This window comes from Sceloporus undulatus, chromosome 5 (assembly GCF_019175285.1).
Source record: "Sceloporus undulatus isolate JIND9_A2432 ecotype Alabama chromosome 5, SceUnd_v1.1, whole genome shotgun sequence".
NCBI classification, from domain to species: Eukaryota; Metazoa; Chordata; class Lepidosauria; order Squamata; family Phrynosomatidae; genus Sceloporus; species Sceloporus undulatus.
Genome location: NC_056526.1, coordinates 50,877,814 through 50,898,129, shown reverse-complemented (window position 1 = coordinate 50,898,129; position 20,316 = coordinate 50,877,814). Strand labels below are relative to the sequence as shown.

Sequence of the window (20,316 nt, the reverse complement as noted above, 5' to 3'; positions counted from 1 at the left end):
GATGTTCAACATCCAATTAGAAACCTGGTGGGAAACTATTTTTATTTAATTGCAATTAACAGTTCCCTGAATCAGAGTCCTTTTTAGCCTGATTTAGCATGAATTTTGTATATACAGATGCTCATGGTAAATAAATGTCAGTCTTCTATCCTGCATCAAAAAATCGTTGAAGATTCAAGTAACTGAGAAAACACTGTGATCTATCCACATATGGTCTATCTAAGAATATTCAAACAGTATCATAAGAGGATGCTGAGATGGGGAAGGTTCTTTTGTTTCTGATTTTTGTTTCTTTGTTTGGAACATTGACTTCTGTAAAAATAGAAGAAACTTACTCACTTTGTGGTCATCAAGCACTAAACAAGCAGTACATAATGACAGGAAAACCTTCATAATCTATAGAGGTATAATCAGGATTGTACCCAAGTCTAGAAGCTTCAGGCCTATATTCAGTTGTTAGTCTTAACCAGAGTAGACCCTCTGAATAATTGGAACTTATGTAAGTATTGATTTACCAAGTTCTTCCTGATTCAGTTTCTCTATTGTTGCTAAGATGTAAGTGTTAGAGGTTTTCATTCTTCCTGTTGAGTTGGGATGTGGTGATGGGGTAATGGTGGATGCATGAGAGGTTTCTTAACTATAAGATGTTCCAGATGATGTCACCTTAACCTTCAGTTCTGGCTGTTTTCTGTAAACAAGTCTGGGTGAAGGGTATCTTTTCTGGGTATCTTTTCTTCTGCTATCAATCCCACAGCTTTATTCATGCATCCCTACATTTCAATGAATTGAGAAGATGTCTTTTTCTAGTAACGTTAATGGTTGAAGTACTATGCACAAAGCTTGTTCCATGCACTCTACAAGTCCCTGGAATTGGATAAAATTTGTCCAGGACTTCTTTTTCCTTTCCTCATTTCATCTAAAAACAACATATTTTGAAGAAAAATGCATAATATATTAAAAGGGGAGTTCAATTTGTTCAGTATTTCTTGTTCTATTGGACCACTGCTAGAGAGCCAGCATGGTGTAGAGGTTTGAGGATTCAGTTACAATTCTGGTGACCAGGGTTCGAATCCATGCTCAGCAATGGAAATCCATTAGGTGACCTTGGGCAAGTCACACACTCTCTGCCTCAGAGGCAAATCCCTTCTGGACAAAACGTGTCAGGAAAACCTGGTGATTCACTTCATATTAGGATCTCCATAAGTCAGAAATGACTTGAAGGCTTACAGCAAGAGGAGTAACAGCAGTAACAACTACAGTCACTATAAATGCAAACACATAATAGAGGAAACAACGCCAAATCCACTGACACTGAGATTTACGATTTGGAAAGTTTCCAAATGAGGAAGCTCAACAGCTATGAGAATGAAACAATAACTTTTCTTTATATAATTGTTTTATAACAACAATACAAAACAAGCAATTAATACATAAATAACAAATAGCCTTGGAGGGCTATATATAAACTTGCATAATCGCTATCTTTTGTAGGGGTAATAGAAATAACAAAGTCCTAAAGTCATCACTCAGATTCCCTAGTTGATGAAGTTGGGATCAAAGTATCTTTCTAAAGAATAGTTTTTGGCATATACTGGTGATGTATAGTTGGACTGGATACTCCATTTTGCAAAACAATCTGTAACAAATGTAATGGGAGAATTGTTCTGATGAAGGGATGAGAGAGGAATAGATGTACAAAATCCTACTAATTCACTTTCAACTGGTCTTTAAAATATTCCCCTTGTCACAGCTACCTCACCAACCTCTGGGCTGACCTGGAGATGAGCATTAACTTGTATACTCAAAGTGCTAGATTAATGATGACCTCATTACAAAAATAAGACTTTCATTAGCTATAGCATCTAATGCAGGTGAAACTTACTCCCTTTATTGTCTGATCTTCTCCCAGGAGGCAGGAATATTTTTTGTTCAGATGGAAGTGTGTTTGTTTCTTTGTTTCTTTGTATATATAGATTCTGTGACTTTGTCATATTGATATTAATAGCAAATTTTCTAATTACATGTGACAATACAAGCAACTGTAATTGTGAAATTGCACAATTATGCAATAATGTTATTTTGGAATCAACCCCCACTCCATTTAGATTGGGAAGAGGAACACACAGAGTGTCACTTCCAATGTTTTTTCACCCTATGCTTTCCTCCAGCGAACCAATACATGCTCAGTTCTGCATTTGTATATCAAACTTTTGCATATTTATCATTTATTTATTTTTATTCCAGGATCCTGTGGTTTTTCTGGGCATAATAAGATTACAATGTAATTGTGCTACTGCACTGTTCTCTATATTCAAAAGGATAACTGGAAATAATTGGGGTGGGGGTGGAGAACAAACATAGAGCAGTTCTCTTGGGAATCCCAGTGCAATTCCAGCCCTTTTATTGGAAGAAATTGGGGGTTTCCCTGTTGGAGATCCCTGGGGAATCCCCAAAGAAGAAGCAATGAAACCACACTGATAGTGTACCAATATGCTCCCATTATCACAATAAAGCAAAAAAAAAAAAACAAAAAAAAAAAGACACTCATACCCAAAGCGGGCACTAAACCACATAAAGACAGGAGGGTCATTAATGGGTTATTTCAAATGGGAAAGTATAAATTTCCAACAATTCAGCAGTGATGCAGCATGGTACAGCACTGAAAGATAGTGTCATGTAATAAGCTCCAGGTAAAGACGGGGCTAACACAATGCAATTGCAGTATAACTCTACCATGTGATAAGATCCAGCGAAGTCAGCTACACATGTTAGAGCCATGGGTACTGGCTCTAAGATAGACCTTATTTATCCATATTGCTAAATGTGTATGCAATCCAACTGGAAAATGACCTTGGGACAAATTAGTCCCAAAGCAAATGGGCCAAATAAAGTAGCTTCCATCTGCTTCAGGGGCATGGTATTTAGAAGATGCATGCCCCCGAAGATGACAAGCTGTGCTAAGGTGGCCTGAAGCCGGCTTGAAAAGTAGCGGGGAAAAAACGTTCTTGCTGGCAGTGGCTTGAGACCATGGTTCCAGAGCAATCATGGCCAGAGCAGCCACAGATCACTGTATTTTGCCTATCTGCTTCACCCCAACAAACATAAAAAAAATTAAGCAGTCAATATAAAGACCCCAACAAATAAGTCAGCAATTTCAGTTAACCAGTAATTAAAATATTCAGATACTAACAGTCAGAAATAAGGTGGGTCATGACACCGATAGAACACACTCTGAAGATAAAAACTGGGCAATAAACTATTACAAAAGGGAAGAAGAAATCCTTCAAGCAGGCTGCTCCTGATCTAAACTCATATCTAGGTGATAGATTGTGATTGGACCATCTTTCTTAGAAATAGTGGATGAGTATCATGCTCAGTGGACTGTATTTCTATACATGTTAGTGATTCTCTCTTCACTGCTCCCTCCCCAAATTCCACGCCTTTAGAAACAAGCTTGATCTGCCTCCTCCTGTTCCTTTACAAGTGTAATGCAAATTAATGCAGTGCTGATGAGAACTTGAAACTAAATATGCGCTGTTTCAACGTGATAAAACGTTAAAGCAAGGAAACTCTTAACCTTTTTAGAATTCTTATATATTTAATCAAACATTCAGTAAATTCTCATGAACCAATTGAATATTAAAGGGAAAAGAATACATGAAGTGAAATGCCATGCTAAAGTGAGGTTTCTAATGCTGACACACTTATATTTCCCATTCTTATCTCCAGGTGTCTGCACTTTCAACCTAGTATGCCTTTAAGTGTACAAATACAGTGTGTGAGTTACGAAAGGCAATCAAAATATTTTCAACCATGGGCAGACAATACATTGCAGTTATGATGGGCTATACTGCACTTATTGCTACTGTAAGCTGTACTTTAAGGGAACAAAAGACAGAAGAAGAAAATGCCCTTTGGATTTTCAAAAATGGTTGCTTTCAGCAACTGTAATACCTTTTCATGCTCACCTTGGGTACAAGGGGTATATAAAACACCCACTTTTCCCCAAATGGGGTTCTTCATCCCTGGCTCAGCTCTTTAAAAACAAAAGCCACCATCTCAGACTGAATACAAGGAAAGGTGTTTTTGTTTTGTTTGTTTTTTGTTTTTTTAGTGGAGCAGTGAAATATTGTTCCATTTAAAATAGGCAATAGTACAAAAAACATACAAGTCCATCAGAGAGGAACAGCACAGGTGCTTTTAGCCAGGATTTTGAAACTTGCACACCATGATAAAAGCTAACCAAGCTTTTAATTACTACTACAGCCCTACACTTTTCAACCCTTTTTGCATTTAAGGTGTGATATAAATCAAATAAATAAATAAATTTAAGGGAGTTTTGTGAAAAGTTCATTTTAACAAGAAATTTGCTTCTTATGCAAGGAAACAGACTCTAAGCGCAAAATAACACAGTTGTACAGTAAACAGTAAGGAGATTTGGTTGTTGAGTTGGTGGTATCTGTGTCCTATCACTTCAAATGGTGGAAACTTGTGGGGAAACATATGTGAGTATTAGAAGCAATAATGAAAGTATATATTTAAGCAGACATGTTCAGTGGCTTACTGAAATATTGTTGTACATTCTTCAAATTTCTGAAAAGTTATCCCTTCATCTTAAAATACGGCTTGAAATTTCCCTGATATCCAGCTGTCCAGGAAATCCTGCCTATGTGCAGAAGCATCTAATGACTCTTTAGAGTCTATCTCTCTGATAACCATGTGCAAAGGGACTATGCAACACCTTGGCGATTAAGAGGCTGTACAGACTGGCTTGAAGCGCCGGCATGGGGGCAGCGTGGGGGTGTGGCATTTGGTCGATGCACACCCCAGTGCCACCCCAAAGGCAGCATCACACAACCCAACTGACTGCACAGTGGGTGCTGTCACGACACTCCTTTGGTGCAACGTTTATACGCCACACATCAAAAGGAATGCTGAAAATTGCTGCCACAGCAGAAAGACCACCTTTTTGCAAGCTCTAAAAGGAATAGCATTTTGCCATATCTTTTAGAGCTGGCAAAGTGCCAGATCGGGGTACAGCATGTGGTTGCTGCAGCCCTGATCTGGCACTGAAAGGGGAAGTGTGGAGCCGCTCCTTTGGGGCAGTCTTCTTCCTCCCTAACTGTGTGAAAGAAGTTGTAACATGAGCTTTTGTAGGGTTTGGTTTATTTCCTTAGATGCATCTTTACATCTTTCACACAGTTAATTAATTAACCCAAAAATAAATACGGGATTAAAAATTCAAAAGTGGATGGTACCGCACACACCGGCAGCTGGGCAAGTGCACCCTGGATGCAGCCCTGACCCCAGTTGCCCTTCTCCACCTTTATTTTAAAAACGGGAAGCTCTGTTATTTTCTGTATCTATTGTAGTTTCCCTAGCCTTAAAACTCACCGGGGAAATTTGTGATTTCTGAGAAATGTTTTAATATTTACTCCTTCTTACTTTTCTAAAGATGCACATTTGTGTTCATTGCTAGCACAGTTGCAATTTTTTTGTTAACAAAAATGTGTGACATATAATCTTCAGTTACGATCCAAGAAGATGAAAAGAAAATCCCAAACAAAGAACTACACTGAGGCAATTATTGAGGGAGAGGGATCAAGACTTCATGTAGAGAAAAGCTTCCACTGCACACAAAATGATAGATCATGTAGCTTTGTAAAAATAGACTTCAAACAATGGATACTCTGCAGGGTACTATTTTCACATGTATTTCAAATCATTGGTACACTGCAGGTATCGGAAAATACGAAAATAGAAAACCAGGTAAGCCACAAATTTATGACTTCTCCTCATTCCTATATCTTTAGGATTTTTTGTGCCTCTCTATTTGCATTTTACCTTTCACTAAGAAAACTGGAACAATGGCAGCAATGTCTTGAGACTAGGAACAGAAGCTGCAAAATAAGAAAATGTTGCACGGTTTCCTTCTTCTGAACAGAAGGACTCTAAGCAATCATATCAGTGAAGCAGGGTGGGTCCATTCTCCATAATCATAGAGTTGAAAGAAACCACAAAGACCATCCACTCCAAGCCCCTACCATGCAAAAACATAGAATCAAAGCACCCCTGACAGATGACCATCCAGCCTCTGTTTTAAAACCTCCAAAGAAGGAGACTCCACCACACTCTGAGGGAATGTGTTCTACTGTCGAACAGCTCTTACTGTTGCCCTCTTCTGGACACACTCCAGCTTGTCAATATCCTTTTTGAATTGTGGGTGCCAGAACTAGACACACTTGAGTTCTCATGAGTTCTCTGTCCCTCTGGCCCCAACTGACATGCAATATTATATAAGGTAATCTGGAGGAGGGTGAGTGGGTACGGAGGAACTGCCTCTTAGATATTTTTTGATAAAAAAAATATTTCAGCAAATCTTAGAGTTTCTGTTTTTCAGTAATCATGACTTAGTGACACTACTAAGCAACTGATTTTGCTTATAGAGGACATGATGTGTGTGATCATCAGATATAAGGAAGCAATATAACAAAGCGAATAAAATAAAATAAAATTGTAACAATGCACAGGTTTTTTAAAAAGAAAAAAAAAGCTACAAAGCAATGTCCCAACTCACATTCATACATTGTCAAGCAGCATAACTGATCTTGGAGGACAGTAGTTAACTTTCCCCATTCCCTCTACCATGAAAATAATGTTAAGTGTGAACTGCATACTCTGAGACTGGGGTAGGCAACCTGCAGCCCGCGGGCCGGATGCGGCCCGGCGAGGCCTTGGGACCGGCCCCAGCCCGGTCCTGCCGCCGATTGCCACCGGGGCCTTTGGGGGGCAATTGTCTATAGAAGCCTCGAAACATGTATTTATATTAACATTTTTTAAAAATCAGCAAATTTTTTCGCGTGTCCTCCATTTTTTTAAAAAAATGACTTCCATTTGAAAATTTTGTCTACATTTATCCTGGTTTATTTATATATTTAATTTTTTAAAAAAATATTAATTATTTATTTTTTGGCTTCGGCCCCCACAGTTGTCTGAGGGACAACAACCGGCCCCGCGCTCAAAGATGCCTACCCCTGCTCTGAGAGAAGGCGTGGAGACCTCATCTATGTCATGTTTTCTCTTCAGAAAAAATGGGGAGAAACTGCATGACAGATGCACAGAGTTTTGACTCAGTTCCTAAATAAAAACAAGAGCTATATAAAATAGTGGTCTTCATGCTTACATTTTTAGTTTCGCTGACATTGTGTGGAAGGACCAAAGCCTACGAACAATGTAAGGTAAACCTTTCAATCACTACTCCTTTCTCCAGATCAAAAGCACATTTTTTAAAAATTAGGCATGGATTACTAAACATAAACAAAACAAATATCTCTATATATTAATTGAGTTTTAGTCTACAAGATGGTCTGCTTGTTTTAAAAAAATACATAGGAAACAAAAGCTCAGTAAGTTACCTCCTGATTAGCAGCTGCTAGCTCCTCTTCAAGTGCCGAGACTCTTTCTAAAGAAACCCTCAGTCGTTCTCTTACCTAGAAAAAATAAATAAATTATGCAGCAACATGATTCTAGTCTTTGCAATTTTTATAAAAATGCTATAGAACTACAGAGTACAATGATGTTGACACTAACAGAATGTCAAGAAAAACTGTTGTATATATGGTGTTATGGATTATCACAAAATGATATTTATTTATCATCCTCTTGAGAAGAGTTCAGTGATAACACTGAACTTAAAAAACATTAATTAATTCTTATATGTGCCATGGGATGCAGTGGTTCCGTGGTTAAGACACTGATTCTGACAACTGGAAAACTGTCAGGTTGGCAGTTCGTGGCCCAAGCACCATGAGATATTTGTCACTAGTCCCAATGTCTGCCAACCTAGCAGTTCGAAAACATGTAAAAGTGCAAGCCGATAAATAGGTACCATTTCAGCGGGAAGGTAACAAGATTCTGTGCAGTCATTCTGGCCACATGATCACAGAGTTGTCTTTGACAATGCTGGATCTTCAGCTTAGTAATGGAGATGAGCACTGCCCCCTACAGTTGGACACAACTAGATAACCTTGTTGAAGGGGAAAGCTTCACCTTTACCTTTATGTGTGCTACACAACTGAGTGGGTGAGTGGCTGCTACACTAAACAGTATAGTCTGCCTATACCGGAGGGGCTTCTCCCCTCTTACAAGAGCTTGGAATATTAATTTTGAAAAGTAATTCATCTTGTTACCCATTACTTGTCAGGGAACCTTGTTATCCTTACCATTGCTGGGGAACGATGCAGTAATGTTAAAAGTGCAAAGATAGCTGTGCTGACTAAAAGACAAATTCCCAAGTCCATATTGTGGTGATACATTTGTTAGACCAGCTAAAAAGGTAGAAAGGAATCTGTACACACTTTTAAAACACTGAATGTTCGTCATCATGCAAATATTGTTTTGTTTTTAAAAACATGCAAAGAAAAAGTCAGTGTGGACTACTGTTAGGTCACGTAGTTTGCAAGTTGTGTGGGCTCTCTTCTGTATGAAAGGGCTCTGCAGGATGCCTAGAATTTACTCTGTGGATGTGGTGGTGAGTGGTAAATGAATAATCTCTAGTACCTACTCACATAAATCAAGGCTGGGGAATATGTGGTGTTCCAGATGTTGGATGGTATAGTGGTAAATCTTAAAGGGTATATACTCATGAAAACAATCCACATAGGCAAATCCATTAGAACAGTCCCCAAAACTATAACCTTTTCATAAAAGCTGAAAAAGCTCCCCCCCACCCCGTTGCCAATGAACCACTTCTACATATGTTCACCTCCACCAGGAGCAGGCCTTTTGTACAGCTAATGGGCTTTAACTGTTCATCCAAAACTGAGACATACTAAAATATTTTGTATAGAGTCAAGGACAGCTCAAAACAAATGGGGCCGCCCTGACTTACCGAGGCCAACCTGGTTGCTGTCAGGGGGGCGGTGTTTCTGATGGGGCCTAGTAGGCCCGCTCGGGCTCCCAGCATGCCTTGTTGGGGCCAGGCAGGCCTGCCATTGGTCATTTGGGAGGATTGGCTGCCACGGCCTCCTGGGCACAGATGATTGGTTCAGGGGGTCAGGTAGGCGGTGCCTCCTCCTTTTCCCAGCCCCTGATTGGTAGTTAGGCCTATATAAGACCACATGGCATCCTGCCTGGGCGCCATTCTTGCTTGGCTTTCCCACCCTTCCTCGATTCAGGGTGCTGTATTGTCACAACTTTATAGGGGCGGTTGCATAGGTCCTGGATCTGGTGGGCAGTTTCCAGGGCTGTGTAGCACTGGATCGTGAGTCCTACGGGACCCGGGAGTGCTGAGGGTATGCAGTGTGGCCATTGATTCAACACACATTGATTCAACATCTCCTGGTGACTGGGGGCTCAACTGCACACATGCGATCGACTGGTTGCATGTCTTGAGAGGGCATTTTCATTCCCCCTATGTCATCCCGAAGCTTGGCCATGATCAAGCAATTCAATTCATTGACCAACCAGCGGTTGATTGATGTCACATCCAGACCTTATGCTTTGGGGCCAACCCTACCCCTGTTCGGTTTGGCTGGATAATGCAGTGGCCTTTCCTACAACCCTGTGTTTTGGTTTTCATTGGTGACTTCCCTCTGCAGCAATATATTATTGCTTTGAAAATCCACTGCATGCACACATGCACACCTGCCTTACTGTGAGGAACATACTAAGCTGAGGAGGAAATGGGTAGTCTGTTGGAGGTGGCAGATGACACCACCCTTCACACTATTCATAAAATCCTGGCTTCTTGCCTTGACAGATCCTGCATCAAAATCCTCTTTGCAGCCAGCATGGGAATCCTTTCTGAAACATCACAGTTCTGCTGATTAACTGTTAAGGATGGGGCACAACAGCTAATTAATTGTAGTTTACCTTGTTTTAGAGTGCTTCACAAGTTGATCACTGGATCAGCACTAACATGACCAGAGTGAAGATGTATAATTCAGCATGGAGAGGTAAAACATGGCTTCATATTTAGAAAAGTGATTTATGTCTAGGACCCAAACTTTATGGTGCAAAAACATAACAACAAGCCAGTGTGTGTGTGTGTGTGTGTGTGTGTGTGTGTGTGTGTGTGTGTGTTTAAGTGATCTGCCCATGTAAAAAAGGGATAAAAACAAGCTAAAGTTATGATGTGTGCCCTTGAATGAACTGGGTTTAACTTCTTGGAAGGGTCCCTTCCTATCAGGATTGTTGGTCATGATAAACATGAAGCTCATGCATATGGCCTGTGTCATATGGAAACTGGCACCATTCATTGCTTGAGGTGTAGTGCCTCTGTAATTATCTTGATAAAATGGACAACAACTTTTTGGAAAGATGATAAGCACCTATGTCAAAAGGATGCCAGAACTGCTTTTCTACACCGATGCATAGTAAAGAAAAGTAGAATACATAAGCATAAGCATAAAATGTCCATACTGTACCTTTTCATCTAAAGCTTTGTGATGTTCAAACAAAGATTTCAGTGCCTTCAGCACTTCAACTTCACTGGAAACCCCTGAAGGGGACTGTGCTTGACGTTTCACCACTGTCATTCTCAGTGACCTTTCATGTCTTGAAACAAGGCACTCCAAATGTTCCAGTAACAGCTATTAGGTTCAACGTAAAAAATAATGTTAGCTCATTTGTACCTGAATATCATTGGCACTATAATTCTAAACTGCACATACAAAATGATGATGACACTGGCAGCTTATGCTGTACTTGTAGCCTTGTCCTACCAATGAGGCCCTCAAATAAGGAACATCCCATATAATAAGGGATACATGGTGACCCAAGGGCTGAATTAAAACTTGACTGTTCACCAAAGCCTTTGGGCCTCTCTGATTATCTCAAATGTACATAGTTCTAAACTGTTTTAAATCTGTTTTAATGTATTTACATCTAATATGTTTAAATTATTTTTGTTTTAAGAAGAGTTTTGACATTTTTGTATTAACTTCTGTTATGGGGTGAGGTAGAAATATTTTGACCTTAATGGAAAGAACATAGTAGAAAATAAAACATAAATGTAATTAGCATCTGTCTGAATTACTGTGCAATGAGTAAATTGTTGCTGTTGTTGTTGTTTTGCTTCCCAATTAAGAGAATATTTGGATATTACAATAATGTTAAATGAGGCTTTACTTAAGCAGCCCAACCACTCATTGCAGCTTGTATTTGATAACTGAAGTTAATCATATAACAGGACTGTAACTTTTCTACCAAAATGTAAGAGCTATGCAAAAATAAACGTATTTCCACTGATGGGCTTAGTTACTACATTTTATAAAAATGGGCTGCAGCCAATGTCAGTAGTAGCATCGTAGCCTTCAGAAAAGCTGTCTTTTCACCATATTCTGCTCCCACTGCAGCCCTCTCTTACACACGCCTGTGTTTCCTAAGGTACCCAATAGTCCAAACAGACTTTTGCTAGGACAGAAAAGACTGAATTAGGAGGGAAAGAGAGCTTCCCTTCACATAACCACCTACCACATAAGTGCTGTCACTGTATACAATCCAATATGAATGGGAAAATAGTTTAATAGCAGCACATTAAACTCGGTTGTAGCTAATAATTTCTATGTGAAATTTGGAATAGACAGTAAGCTTCTTTTAAGCACACATTCACACACATACAGCCATTGTTTCATTTGCGTCAGATGGAGTATAAGCAAGCAACAGTACAGGGGTACCCCGGGTTACGAATTTAATTCGTTCCGCCGCCGCTTTCGTAACCCGAAAGGCTTTCGCAAGCCGAAAACCCATAGGCGCTAATGGGGAAAAGCCACGATTTGGTGCGAAAAAGCGCCGAAAAGCACCAAAATTTTTTCGTAACCCGAAATAACCTTCGTAACCCAGAACAGTTTTTTTCAATTGATTTTTTTCGTAACCCGGAAATTTCGTAAGGCGGCGCATTCGTATCCCGGGGTACCACTGTATTTGAAGCCGATGAAGGAGGGAAAGTGTTGTCTGATAATAGTCCATTGACTGCTTTTCCATTTCTGAGCATGAAAGTACTGGCTATGATTTATTAAGTCCTATATAGCTCGATTATAAACTGTATGACTCTTCAGATCATATGAGCCTGCCCAAACTCTTCAGGGGAGGCATTTCTCTCAGTCCCATTGTCTTCACAGTCATGTTTGTTGGGAACACAGGACTGAACCTTCCCATGGCTTTTCCTACACTTGGGAACTCCCTTCCTAAGGAGGCTAAGCAGCCTCTCTCCTTTCATTTTCTGGTGTTGTCCTTTCATCATCTTTTTATTCTTGCTAGCATTTGGAAGCTGATTGTTTTATGTATGTCGTGGGTTTGTGTGTGATGTACTGCTTTTACTCTACACTTTAAATTAATGTGTTGTATGATTTTAATTCTACAGACAGATTAATATTATTTTAATCATAACATATTTTCTGTTTGGGGCTGTATGTGATTTCACCCATATTTTTTATTCTGTAAGCTGCCTTGAGCCACACTCTTGGAAGAAAGGATGGGATATAGATAAAGTTACTGGCTGACAGATTGACGTTGCCTCTTCCCCTGTCTGCCCCAAATGGGTCAAAACATTTAGGAAAAGATATGAAAAAGGAAACAATTTTTAACCATAGGAAATTGGTTATTTCCCTCTTCCTTATTCCAACCTTTGAGATTTTTTTTCCATCCCAACTATAGATCTTCTTTCAGGAAAGAGTGGGGAGAGTCCATCTGTCTTGACAGTCTTTCCCTCTGCTCACAAAGCAATGTAATGTCCAACAAGGTTGAGTGACTTTTAAAGCCTTCAGCCATATTTAAACCTGGTCTGAATAACTTGCTTGAACCAAATCTTATTAACCAGATCTCTTCAGTTAAAGCTAATGAGCATGGAAATGGCTTAGGGGTGTCCTAAGTTGTTCTCTCAATTAAGTAGGGAATGGTATATGTACAGAGTATAGCAGCTGCCCAGGTTAAATACACATTAACACAACTTCACTCATTTATACTAATTATTTCAGTAGAAGCACACTATATTACAGTGAACACTTCAACTTAAGAGTTTGAGGAGAAGAGAAGTGACCTTCAGTTCTCTCATACTGACATATCTAGCAAGAAGAGGGGATCAGTATAAAGGCTTTGCAGTTCAGAGAATGTGTGTGTCAAAAGGAAAGCTCTACAGTCCAGAGCTGGGACATTCTGGAGGTTGCAGTCCAAAAAAGTAACTTTTCCAAACTCAGATTTGTACTTCAGTTGTTATGCTGTTTTGTGTCATGCTGCAGAAAACACAATGCTTTATTGGGTGATTTTAAAAGTAGAGTCAAATTATGATGTTTATACTATTCCTATTTATCCAAGGCATTTCAGTTGCTTCACGCATCCCATCACACAATACTGTTCTGAGACAGATCATCAGTGAAAGAAATATAAATAATAAATTGCCTAGAGCTACCCTATGAAGGTCAGTGACTCAGCAGGGATACAAACCTGAACATTACCCACCTGAAATGTAACACTATTTATTGCTGCACTCTCCTGCTTGTCTTAACATTGAAGCATGTCACCAATGCAGGAGTTAAGGCTAAAGATGTAAATATTCTCAACTATTTTCTCCTTAGAATAATTACTGTGGCTTTCTCCCTGCTGTGGGAATAAAGAAGTTATTTCTGCAAAGTATTCTACCTATATTTGTGCATCCTAAACCCAGAGGAATAGTCTGCTTAGAAAGACATGTAGTGTTTTGCATAAAACCCACATTTCCACAGAAATTCTCATGTGTCATCCTGTGCAGAAAAAGCTTTCGGAATACTTGGGGACATTTGAATACTGGGAGGAAAGTATGCTAAAGTCTGGCTGCTCTATAATTCTTCCAAATGGGGTTGCCTGGCTGTGGGGAACCCATTTTTCAACCAGGAAATGAATAATAGAGAATATTCTTTCCATCTCTAAGTAAGACATATGATCCTGTGCAGACCCCAATTGTTATGAGTTTGTGCTACAGAGTGTATTTGTATTAAGCATCTGTAAAGAGTCAAGTTTTTTTTTTTATTTACTGGAATAATGCATGTTGTTCAGTATTTTACATTTTGTTCAATATGAATTGTGAATATGAATATACAAAAGTGTGTCCAAAAGAAGAACATTTTTCCCTGTTAAAAACAGAAGGGAAGAAAGAGAGGGAGAGAGAAAAAGAAGGGCAGTATTGATAGGATTTAACAGGATTTAAGGCAAAGCTGAAATTACAGAGAGAAAATACTTTTTGCAACACATGATATGGAATTTTAGCAGAAGATGTTATACAGTTGTGAAAGTTGATTTGGAGGTCAGAGCACTGCTCTGAATAAATATACCCAGTTCAACAATAAATGTCTTGAAACTGGACACCCAGGCTTGCTAAATATCTGCTGTTATCATGCAACGTGACACATATTCTCTTCTATTTAACCTCCGGTGGCTTTTGTAATGTAATGCTCACCAGGGCTTAGAAGTACAATACCAACAATCAGATCCCCAGAATTCTTTTTTTTTTTTCAGGCAGCTTAGAGCATCAATTTGAAGAGGGCATTCTGTGTGGTAAATCTAACATTTAAAACAGAGATGGATAACTGTGGAAGGGCATTTTTTGCCCTGTCTGGTGGGCCACATCTTTCTCCAAATTTGTCACTGCATGGCAAAGAAAAAAGAAATGAAACCATGACTCTCAGTTTTGGGGGGGTTTGGAACCATTTTCAGTTTATTTCCATGCGTCTGACGTTTTGGTATCCTGAGTAGGTAAGGCCAATAAAATTATTCCACTGACAATAAAACTGCAAGTGACAAAAAACTCACAATCAACCAGCGAAGAAGCCATCTTAGCACTTACAATGTGTAGGTGATGCAATGAGAAAAGCTTATTTTTTGGCTACTATTGCATCTGTACACTGTTCTAGATATTTGCCAGTTTGTGCTGCCTGATAATATAGGGGTATTTCTTGTAGGAATGAAACCAATCACATGTTCTTTGGAACTATAATTCTAATTGTCGCACTTGGTCATAGAAATCTGCCAAGTCTGGGTTTACATCTGGTCATCAGAGGCAGTTCAGATAAAAGCTTTCCTTTAAGACATAGTGGTTTGACCCTCTGATTTTGGGTACTTTTAAAAGTTGACATATTTTATTGAACTGTGTGTTAGAAGAGGGGGGTCCAGTGGTGATGATGATGATTGCCTAATATTTTTTTAAAGATAAAAAGATATAGCTTAGATTATTACGCACATATGTTTCCTAACTGCCACCCAAAAGGTTTTAGCATCATTGGATTTCAAAGCATTATCCAGAGACATCTAATTATGTTGGAAAAATACCTTCCTTTTGCCCTCCACCAATTTAAAATTGGTGCCTTTTAATAGGACCCACGTTTAACCCAGTTAAAAGATGCAGCACAAACGTTGGCCAGGCTTCATCATATGGGTTATGCCCCTTCTCTCCAAATTCTACACACAACAGGGCTCCAGTGCGTTCAATATGCACTAATCAGAAAGGGAATGTTTCTGTGATATGGATCAATTGTATACTGAGATGGTGTGGCACATGTGTGAATAGCTGGAACCATTCAAGAACTGTCCTAGGAATGCACATGAGTTCATGCACTCTTGGCAGAGATATCTCATAATTACTGAGCATTAAATTGTCTTAGGAAATCAACAGAGCAGAAGCCAACATTTCCCTGTCAATCTTTAGGTGTTTACTACTGTTCTCTCACACACCTGGGTTAAAAGACAAGCAGAGAATTATCCAGGAAGCTAATATGGACCAGATGCTTTGGAATTTGCTAAATGAGCATTTATTTTGGAGATCCCCAATGAAGTAACTTAAAAAAGAAATGTAAGTGAACAGGGAATCAATGTCAAATAAATAATAGGTTTGAACTTTCTGAAAATGATTACAAAATGAAGCTGCTGATATAAATGTAGGATGTATTCTGGCAATACTCACCAAACATTTCTTCTCAAACATGAACATTTGTGATCAAAATTATCCAAAATACTGCTATAGAAAACAGATTGCTGCTAAACTTACTCTTGTGTTATTTCTTTCAGCCTTCAGTTCAGAAATTTCTTCTTCTTTCTCCAGTAGTTGTTCCCTGCAAGCATTTAGTTCTTTTGTAAGTGCAGCAAATTCCTGCAAAATCAGATAAAATGTACGAGAAGTTAAAATCCCAATTATATTGAAACACTTAATCATTTTGATTTAATTTCTTGTTATAGAAAATCTTAATAGAATTAAAATTTGGTTGTGGAACTAGTGGCAAGGAAACTGACTTCACAAGGCCCAGACAAACCACACATGCAAACATAGACATAAATTTATTCAGATTACAGCTATATAGGTTGGCCTGGCATGAGGCACAAACTGAGTGAAGTGATCACCCGATTGAATGAGCTGACTATTATTCAATCAAATCAAACTACTTGACTCAACGCAAGGAGATTAGCAAAGGAGTACAGCTGAGGAAGCCATTCAAGTGCACTCCCTCTGTGAAGTTTCCTGCCAAATTGGGGTGATGAAAATCCAAGCCCCTAAAACTCTGTATGCCTCCTCTACAGTCCCTTAACAGGATCCCTATGGGGACTTTCTTCTGCAAAACTAGATCTTGCCCCATGCCACACTGCTCCAAGTTGTGACAAAAAGACAGAGTTATGCAAATGACTCCAGCCAAATAATAAAATATGCTTTCTAGTGCAACATTTGAATATCACAAAAGCTTATTAAACTTCTTTTAAATTCACCAACCATTTCAAATTCTTTTTTTAAAAAAGAAAGAAAGAAAGAAATTGACTAGGGCATTTATTAAAATAAATGGTTTGGGATACCAAGTTTAAGGAACTCTCATTCCTCTTTTAACTTAATGTCCATGGGCTGAGACGCTACACCTGGTTGCTCTGCAGCATTACCACAACAACCAAATGGAACGGTACCACTGCATAGCAAAAAAGGAGCCGCCTTGAGCGGCTCCTATTTTGTGCCATCATAAGGACAACATTTCCTGTAGAAGACGTGTGGGTGCTCAGATGCCCACACGTCATAGACATGCCCCCCATGTGGACAGTGCCGCGCAATTATGGCGCTGCCTGCATGTAGTAGGGCTCAGGAGTGTGTGGTTGGTGCACACTCCTGAGCCTTACTATTGCAGCCAGGACATTGCTTCCTGGCAGTGTGTACCGGACCCATGTTTCTGAATATACTACAGGACTCATAAGTCTTTTAACATGTTGATATAAATCAAAACAATATCTGCACAACCTTCAGAAAAAAAATGTATATATGTGTAAGACCAAGTTTCATTCTATTTTGAAAATGTGACAGCCACTATAATCAGCCTGGAAAAGCAAATTTTGTAACTAGTGAAAACCAGAGATTTTATTTGGAATTGCTTCATTTTAAATCTTGCATTCAGTATTACACAGCATTTTAAAGCAAAACAACACAGTTCCTTAGCAAACATGTTTCTCAACTTGAATTTTTCAAGATAAAGTGAATGGGAAGATGAATGAGTACAAAGCAATTGTGGGGAAAATGGGCAGGAAGTCCTTCCATCTATCTTATATATCATTTTCCTCCAACCCAGCTCATTTCTAATTCTGATTAGAGATCAGATTAAAATGACCAGGGGGAGCCTTTGTGAGGAAAGGATTGCTGAATAGGAGCACTCATTAATATACCATAATATTCTGAGGTGTACCCATACTGCAGTTACAGTGGTTTGATAGCACTTCAACTGCCATGGCTTTACCCAGTGGGATCTTGAGATCTGAAGTTATTGCTAAGGAGCTCAAGTTTACGCTTCTGAACTAAAGCACTAGAGGTCTATAACAAAGAATTTTAAGTTAATGTTTTACAGAGAATGCATACCTGCAAAGCCTCTCAGGAGTCTCTCCTTCTCTATACATAAAAACTGAACCACAATCTCTGGAAATGAACTAGAGCCTTCTATCTACTGAGTCACAGTGGTTTTTTTTCTCCAGCATGCTGCGCATGGCAGTACAACTCTTCAGTGTCTTATTTCTGTCATATGAAGAGTTGCAACTTGGACCTTTGTCAAATGCAAACATCTGAGGGTCTGGAAGTTATTCCATTCAGAGGTTGCAGAACACTTAATTAATTCAAAACCACTTAATTCCCAGTGTTTCTTTAAGTGCTAACCATAAAGCACTGTGATGCAAAGTTGGAATTTAATTTTGTTGGATTCAGCAGTAGCTTTCTTGCACCTCCAAAGACTGGTTTTAAGAAGAAATACACCCTGCCTTCAATATTTTACACTTTTGTAGGGCATTTTGGAGAAATAAAGTACATGGAAAACAATTGTTTTAATTGTAAAGGGCTAAAAATATTACCAACTGAAAAAATATATGCATAAACACTTTTTGATGACAGAGAAAATGTGTGCATTTTGTAAAATGCATAAACAAATGCACATATTAGGAAAGACACCGGACTATGAATATACATTTGAAGATTGCACAGATTCATCTAGATATGAATAGTCTTGCAACTAGACAGAAAATTTAGGATAGATTCAGAGAACTAAATCAAACCTGAGACTGAGAAATGTTCACATTCCCACTATATTGTGATTTGTCTGGTTGCTGCAGTTCTATATGCATACTTCCTAAATCTGCCACTGTGAAGAAACTACAGCTAGATTTTCTTTTGGTTATTTGGGATGTTCTACCAATCCATCACATACAAAAGAAAACAAAACACATTGCAAACTCACAAAGCCTTGGCTATTTGAAAGCAATATTCTGTAGAGGGGAAAGCACCGATACCGAGAGCGGTTCCCACCTTCCTGGGAGTTACCATGGGCACAGATGAGACATGAAACTGAGTACTATGGGACATGGTTGTTCTGACTGGGATTATGTGTATCATACGGATCTTGTACAATGTATGCGAAATGCATATGGATTTGTACTCTTCTTATACTGCTTTAGGTGGGTACTGGGAATGTGTGATACCAGTGTGTGAAGGTTGGAATAGTTCTGGGATTAGTAATAATCATACTAGCTAGGAGATTCTAGGAGTTGTAGTCCCTTTCCACTCCCCAAAAAACCTTTTCCAAGCATTGCCTAATAGCAGATCCTTTCTGCACTAACCCACTTTTCTTTCCTTTGTATTCTAAAGGGAATGCAAGAAAGTATCCAAAATAATGTGATTCCTCCTCTCTCCCCACCATAAAAAGTGATTCAACCAATCCATTATTTTACTGCTTTATAAAAAACACTCTATAAAACCATTACATATTAATAATATAATTACTTAAACCACATGAAGCAGATCAATATAGCCCATATAGTCCATTAAAGCTTAACCAGGAGTAGTTCATGTCTAATGTTGCTGAGCTACTGTTGTTTTTAAAGTAAGGTTAGGCTTTCATCAAACTAGCAAATTGCAGATTTAATTATTTAAATTTTTGAGAGAGGGAAATTGTTTACTATCCTGATGCACTAATCTTTTTAACTAGAACATCTGGATTTAAGCCAACTTCATCTCATCAAAGAACTAAATTAGTGTTTTGGCTTAAATGCTTTTAGTTGATGACCAGCTCATTATTATTATTATTATTTTTAAAAGAACATGATTTATATTATCATCAAATTACACTAGTACATTTTGCTTGAAAATTGCTCCTGAATGAGAGTTCTAATGTGCATGGATTTCCCCCCCAAGAATTACAAAATGTATCAAAATCCTGTGTGGGATATGTATAGTGGAAGGAGGAGGAACATTTATCTTTCACTGACTGGAAGACTGGGATAGGTGATCTTCAAGGTACTTTCTAAACAAGAATAGTTTTGGGGGAGTGGAGCAGGATAAGTGAGTATGTAATTTTTGTTTTGGTCACAGGAAAATAAAAGAGGAGACAAAATTGAGTTAACACATAATTAGAACACAAGCAAAATTGCATAGGTGACAAATGGAATTTTTCCTAATCAGTATGGCAATCAAATCAATGTAGTAATATAAACAGTATCATGTTTTAAACATAAGGAAAACAGAATTTCTATGTGTCTTCTGGGCAGAGTTCTTAATAACTCAATATCCTTCTATGTTCCCTACACAAATAACAATATAAAAAGCATGCACAAAGATCTTGTTAAGATCTTGTTTCTCTGATATATGAATTAATTTTGCTCTAGTAAATTTTATTTGCATACATAACAGCTCCAATGATTTCATGTCCTGTTTTCTCAAGTTACCCACTTAAGGCTTTTGTTGTTGATGGTGCAAAAAACCCAATATATTTATTATGGAGTTGGGGCAAGATATATTAAAAAATTGCTTTTCACTTGGTTTACTGGAGTGCAACTAGTTTTAAC

General features: G+C 38.6%; 1 protein-coding gene across 7 annotated transcripts in view; it reads right to left on the bottom strand.

Annotated features, from left to right (window-relative positions):
• Positions 1-20,316, bottom strand: part of PPFIA2 (PTPRF interacting protein alpha 2) — a 308,070-nt gene that overhangs the window by 88,712 nt on the left and 199,042 nt on the right. For all 7 annotated transcript variants that reach the window (XM_042469734.1, XM_042469738.1, XM_042469737.1 and 4 more), the window contains 3 exons: positions 16,016-16,117; positions 10,428-10,592; positions 7,416-7,490 (listed from right to left, as the gene is read on the bottom strand). In XM_042469734.1, coding sequence (XP_042325668.1) covers positions 7,416-7,490; positions 10,428-10,592; positions 16,016-16,117 — 342 coding nt within the window. The remainder of the gene's footprint in view (positions 1-7,415; positions 7,491-10,427; positions 10,593-16,015; positions 16,118-20,316) is intronic.